The sequence below is a fragment of the Hibiscus syriacus genome, unplaced genomic scaffold, assembly GCF_006381635.1.
Source record: "Hibiscus syriacus cultivar Baekdansim isolate YM2019G1 unplaced genomic scaffold, ASM638163v2 tig00111993_pilon, whole genome shotgun sequence".
Lineage (NCBI taxonomy): Eukaryota > Viridiplantae > Streptophyta > Magnoliopsida > Malvales > Malvaceae > Hibiscus > Hibiscus syriacus.
The window spans coordinates 752,134-758,859 of NW_024063232.1; the positions used below are offsets into that span (position 1 = coordinate 752,134).

Below are 6,726 nucleotides of genomic sequence, written 5' to 3' on the forward strand. Positions count from 1 at the left end.
TAAAAATTTAAATAAGTAATATTTTACAATCAACTTAAATTATTAAAAGGAAATAATTTGTTTGGAAGAAAAAAAGGAAAAAAAACTTATCTTTGAAACCCTTCTAAAGCTTCTTTAGTCTGGAAGTCACTCTTAAAGCCTCTCCAGAAAACAAAATAAAAAGGGTTTTGATGCTATAGATTAGACGATGACTGGAACGCGCCCGATAAAAACCCTTCTAAAGCCTCTCTCAAGCCTCAGCTAAAATTCAGAAACCTCGAGGACCCAGTAAACATTCTCCAAAGCTGAACAGAAGGGATGTCTGTCTCATCCTCATTTTCATCAATCCCCCGAATTGCTTTCTTCTCTGTCACTGTAAGTCAATTTCTCTTATTGTGTATGTTCTTTGTTATACGTCTGTTTACCTTCGACGAAGATATGGGTACCGTTGCAGAACGTTGATGGTAGTAGAAGAGCAAATAGGGTGTTAAGAAAACCGCAGATGGTTAGGAGTTTGATGGTGAGAGCTGGTCCAAAGAGGATATCATTCGGGAGAGATTGCAGGGAGGCGTTGCAAGCTGGTATTGATAAGTTAGCTGATGCTGTTTCTGTCACCTTGGGTCCTAGAGGTTGTTTTTCCTTTTTCTTCAATTGGGTGCTCTTATTTCTGGCTGATTTCATAGAGTTATTATTGCGTTGAATGAGCATAGAATTCGGTATAGGATTACAAGGATTTTGGGAGTTTTAATAACATTGTTAGAGACAATGCTTTTCGTTAATGGGTGTTTAAGGATACATTCTTTTACCTTGCAATGATCAGATACATATCAAGGAATTAAACAGCGGTCTGCTATCGGAATAACAGCCGTTATATAGCGGTAAAGGTACCTTCCAAAACCGTTATTTCACAACCACAATATTCACAATAATCGCAATAATACCCGCTATTGGAGTACTGACCCAGGGTTTGTCTAGATGTCATATAGGCACCTCATGCTTAGTGGTGGTGTGCTCATAATGATTGTTTCTCCTTTTAGTACTAAGCTTTCATGCTCTTTGTGACAAAGATAAGACGTGTGGTATCGTTTCAATTCCATACGATTCACAACCAAATGAAGATGATTTATTTGTTCTTATTGAGTGTCAAACTTATGTTTCATTAATTTGGTGATGGTGCATGCTTAATATGAGTTGCTAATCTATTTTAGGTGAACTGTGCAGGACGAAATGTTGTTCTTTATGAGTCTGAGACACTGAAAGTAGTTAACGATGGTGTAACTATCGCCCGGGCTATAGAGCTTTCTGATGCTATTGAGAATGCAGGAGCAATGCTAATACAAGAGGTCATTCACGGTTGCTATAACTTCCTCCCTAAACTTTTTATTGTTTATTTTGGGAAAAATGATTTGAGATATGTAAGTTTTATGTGCTTCAATGCAGGTTGCAAGTAAAATGAATGATTTGGCTGGTGATGGTACCACCACTGCAATTATTTTAACTCAAGCCATGATCAAGTTTGGATTGTTGGCAGTTTCTTTTGGAGCTAATCCTGTTTCTCTGAAAAGGGGAATGGATAAGACTGAAAGAATTGGTTAAGGAGCTTAAGAAGAAAAGTTTGCCAGTAAAAGGGAAGGAGGAATTAAAAGGTTTTTTTTATTTCCTATTTTTTATTTTTGATTGATGACTTGTAACAAATTTTTTTATATAAAAAATGATGACACAGAACTCTTCTTTTCACAGCCGTGGCTTCGATCTCTGCTGGTAATGATGATTTCATTGGGAACTTGATTGCTGAAGCTATAGAAAAGATTGGCCCTGATGGAGTAATTTCTCGAGTCATCCTCATCAGCTGAAACCTCTGTGATAATTGAAGAAGGAATGAAGGTGTAAAGCTGACTCCTGCATGCCATTCCTTTAGATAGTGTCTAAAAGAAGCCGTTGATTTGTGCATAACATAGCAAATTAGATTTTTGCTAAAATCAAAATTTTCTTTAGGCTCTCTATTGGTTGATGCTTTTACTATTTGGTTGTTGATCTGAAAACAAAGGGAAAAGGGCAAAAAGCAAAAGCACAAACCAGATTAGACTTATTCTCAAGTTAGAAAAGCTAAGGCTTCATTTTAGATTTACATCCAGTTTATTCCTTGTCTCGGAAGGGTCAGTCATGAAAATTTTGGATTAAATACACTGTATCTGGTTAATATTAAAAGATAGTTTCATTTTAGCCATTCTTTCTTCATTTAACTGCATGTAGCAGAATTTTACTTAATAACCTAATTACTTTTTAAACTCGTGACTAAATTTGTTATAGATGATTGAAGAGTTGCATAGTGCTTGGCTTGTTGATTTTTCTAATCCTTGATAAGATTTAATATTTTCCCACTACCGATTGAAAAGGGATATATGTCGCCCCAGTTCATTACTAATCAAGATAAGTCTATAATGGAGTTCGACAATGCCAAAGTCCTTGTAACTGATCAAAAGATATCAACCGTCAAAGAAATTGTTCCATTACTTGACAAGACTATGCAACTGAGTGTCCCTCTGCTAATCTTTGCGGAGGATATCTCAAAGCAAGTGCTGGAAACACTAGTTGCGAACAAAATGCAAGGTTTACTTAATGTTTCTGTTGTCAAATGTCCAGGGTTTGGGGAAGGAAAGAAAGCCCTGTTGCAGGACATTGCCCTTATGACAGGTTAAATTGCTTTCATTTTTTATTTATACAAATCTGCTGATGATCAGCAATGGCTAAAATCAAAATTGTTTGCATGTCTTCTTTATATTGTTCTACTAACTAATAATTAGCTAAAATATTATTATGAGAACCTAGAAGAGTGTTGTGTAAAAGGGTCTGTTTAAGCTCATCTTAGTGCCGTGATGTGTTCTGCATACTACCACTGCCTTTTCATTATTATAATATTGAATTCCCCCTAAATCACCCGGGTGCTTCTTTTCTATTAAAAGCATGAATATCTCTTTTCTCATGCCTGTGAAAACTGTTTTACTCGTGTAGCAGTATGACAATTGTTTCTTCATTCTTACATTTAGTTTTATATGTGGCTAACTGATATCATTTCTACATCATTAGGAGCTGATTTTCTTTCTGGAGATCTCGGTATGACACTCGCTGCTGCAACTTCTGATCAACTTGGTGTTGCACGGAAAGTGACTATAACAAGCAATTCCACAACCATAGTTGCTGATCCTTCTACTAAAGCTGAAATCCAGGCAAGAATAATGCAGATAAAAAAGGATCTAGCTGAAACTGATAATGCATACTTGTCAAGAAAGCTCTCGGAAAGAATGGCTAAACTCTCTGGTGGTGTGGCGGTCATTAAGGTTTGCAACCATGACACAGCATATACTGAGATTGAAAGGCATAACCTAACGGTTTAACCACATCTCGTTCCGCTTCTAAATGGTTAAACAATGCTCATCAAAACTGTAGGTAGGAGCACATACTGAGATGGAACTTGAAGACCATAAACTAAGAATTGAAGATGCAAAGAATGCTGCATTTTCTGCCATGGATGAAGGGATAGTACCGGGTGGTGGTGCAACTTATATACATCTCTCACAGCAGATTCACATAATGAAGGATTCTATGGAAGACTTGGATGAACGGATTGGTGCTGATATTGTAGCAAAAGTATGTGTTTGATTCGAGACTACCTTATATTGGAGTCAACTTTCACTTCATATGTTTCAAAGTCTTTGTCTATTGTTTTCCCTTCATCTTTTTAGTGTTATGCAACAAATGCAGGCACTCCTTGCACCTTCAAAAGTAATTGCAACAGATGCTGGTGTTGATGGAGAAGTTGTGGTGGAGAAGACTAGAAGGTTTGATTGGCGAATCGGGTACAATGCAATGTCCGGAAGATACGAAGACCTTATCGATGCCGGAGTTATAGATTCTTGTCGAGTTTCAAGGTGTGCCCTACAAAGTGCTGTCTCTGTTGCTGGGATAGTTCTAACCACCCAAGCTATAATGGTAGAGAAAACGAAGCAGCCCAAGCCAGCTGTTCCTCTTTTACCAGGAATAGGTCCTTGAAGAAGAAGGAACAGTGATGGATTAAAGCTGAGGAGTACCTGAAGGAGCAAAGCTGCTGTATTTGGGATGATTAAAATCAGCCCGTGAATTGAGTTTGGCTTGATTCTTGGGAACCAAAATGGATTTTATGATGTGAGCCTCAAATACCAGGTATACAAATGCACACGGAATTGTTTCCTTGCAGCAGTACATTGTATCTGTTCACGAATTCCATCCTGGGACGGAACTAGGATTGAACTATGAGACGCAAATTGTTCAACTTTGAAGCAAATAGGGTCTATAAAGTAATCAAACCATAAAAATTAAGAGATTAAGGGTTTGATTTCACAAATTTTAAAATTCGGAGGTCTTAAAAATAATTAAATTAGACAAATTTGAGGTCAAGGTTGATTTCCTTAATTTTAATAATGAAAGTGTCCTAAAAGATAATTACACCAAAAAGTTATGGGAGGGGAAAGTGTTTAATTACAATAGTTTTAGAACTACCAATGGCTTAAGAAGTGATTATACTATCAAAGTTGGTGGGGCCCATCTATAGCATGGTTCTGATTCCATCAGGTGAGGTCTTCCCTATCCCATTCCCTACCTTTCTCGACATCCCCTGCAGCTGCTAGCCCATTTATTTCCTTCTACAAAACTCATTTATTATCTGTTGTTAGAATTGTAGTGAATAGAGCGGTGAATTATTTGTATAGTGTTTATTTATGTTTGTTTAATAAGTTAAATAAATAAATAAATATGGATAAAAGTTTTATATTCTTTTAATAAACGAATAAATAAGGTTAGAGTGTATTCGGTTTGTTTATATTTATGGATAAATTTATTTATTGATTTGTTTATAGTCTCGATTCTCTTTTTTCTTTTGGGTTTTTGTATTTAAAGTATTGGAGAATGTATGGATTAAATTGAACCTAAGATAAAATTTAGAGTTTAAAATAGGAAGCCTAAGGAATTTAAGGATTAGTGATAAAATTTCATCATTTTTTTACTTATAAATAAAAGATTAAAAAGAGTCTTTTTCGTTGAACACTAAATGAACATTAAATAAATATGATCATAATTGAACATCTTCATAAACACTAAACGAATGAATATAACTTTGTTCAAACTCTCTTCATTTATACCTCTAATTATTAAATATATATGTTATTAAATTATTACTAGTTAATTAATCCTCACTTAATTATAAAAATGATTTATTATAAAAAAATAAAATTTTTAAAAGTTAAACTGTCAAAAATAAAATAAAATGAAAAGTTTGAAGAGCTTTTTATCATTAGACCAAAATAATAATAAAAGGAAAAGACGACAGCGGCGATTATATCGTACCCTGACAGATCTCATGGCTCATGCAACCTTTCCCTTCCATCCGTCATCTCCAAGCTTTCATCTTTCTCAAATCTCCAACCGCTTTCAAATTATTATTAACCTAACAAAACGCCATGGATCTGTCCCCTGAAGAGCTTCAATTCCTTGGCATCCCAGACATTCTCAGAGAATCAATTTCAATCCCTCGAAAATCCCCCAAAGCCTTCAACCTCATAACCCTAGTTCTCATCTTCCCTCTCTCTTTCGCCATTTTAGCTCACACCCTTTTCACCCACCCCATCCTAACTCAACTCCAATCCCACCCATTAACCGACCCTTCCCACACCCGCCACGAGTGGACTCTCCTCTTAGCCTTCCAGTTCTTCTACCTCATCTTCCTCTTCGGTTTCTCCCTTCTATCAACCGCCGCCGTCGTTTTCACCGTCGCATCTCTCTACACCTCGAAGGCGGTCCTTTTCTCCTCCACGATCTCCGCCATCCCCAAGGTCTTCAAACGCCTCTTCATAACGTTCGGATGGATCGCTCTCTTGATGTTCGTTTACAACTCCCTGGTGATCGCCTTCCTGTTCATGTTCTTCATCGCCGTTGACACCCAGAACGTCGTTTTATCGTTCTTCGCATTCATTGTGATTCTGATCCTCCTCTTGGGCCTTCACGTTTACATCACCGCGTTGTGGCATTTGGCCAGTGTGGTATCGGTGCTTGAACCCATTTACGGGCTCGCAGCCATGAAGAAGAGCTATGAGTTGTTGAAAGGGAGGGTGAACATGGCTTGCGTTCTGGTGTTCGGGTACTTGGCGATCTGTGCAGTGATCGGCGGTACGTTTGGGACGGTAGTGGTGCATGGAGGGGAACGGTATGGGATGTTTAGGAGGATTTCGGTGGGGGGATTTTTGGTTGGAGTTTTGGTGATTGTGAACCTTGTTGGGTTGTTGGTGCAGAGTGTGTTTTACTATGTTTGTAAGAGTTATCATCATCAGGGGATCGATAAGAGTGCTTTGCATGATCATCTTGGTGGGTATCTTGGGGAGTATGTGCCTCTCAAGAGCAGCATTCAAATGGAGAATTTGGATACTTGATTGTCAAGGAACCCTTTTTTATTCTATGAAATAGTATGTGGGATCTTAAACTCATTACTGCTCTTTCATTCTTTTGCAATAAAAGTTTTAGTATGTATATGTGACTGTCTTTTGATGTTATATATGTATTGAATGGTAGAACTTGTATACTAGACTGCAAAGCATATGTGCCATCTTATTGTTCTTTCATTTCACCTACGTTAACCATGTGTTATACCTAGGGAGATATCTTTTGGAAGCTGCACTAAATCCCCATTAATAAAGTTATTAGGAGACCCCATACCTCCGG

The 6,726-nt window shown here is 37.3% G+C and overlaps 1 protein-coding gene and 1 pseudogene across 1 annotated transcript; both read left to right on the forward strand.

The window, feature by feature from the left end:
- The first annotated feature begins 221 nt into the window (after nt 1–221).
- LOC120173918 lies at nt 222–4,174 on the forward strand (annotated as a pseudogene).
- Nucleotides 4,175–5,455: 1,281 nt separating this feature from the next.
- On the forward strand, nt 5,456–6,462 carry LOC120173917. The gene has a single exon (XM_039180952.1). The coding sequence runs from the start codon at nt 5,472–5,474 to the stop codon at nt 6,435–6,437; it is 966 nt and encodes a 321-aa protein (XP_039036883.1). The 5' UTR covers nt 5,456–5,471; the 3' UTR covers nt 6,438–6,462.
- Nucleotides 6,463–6,726: the final 264 nt, after the last annotated feature.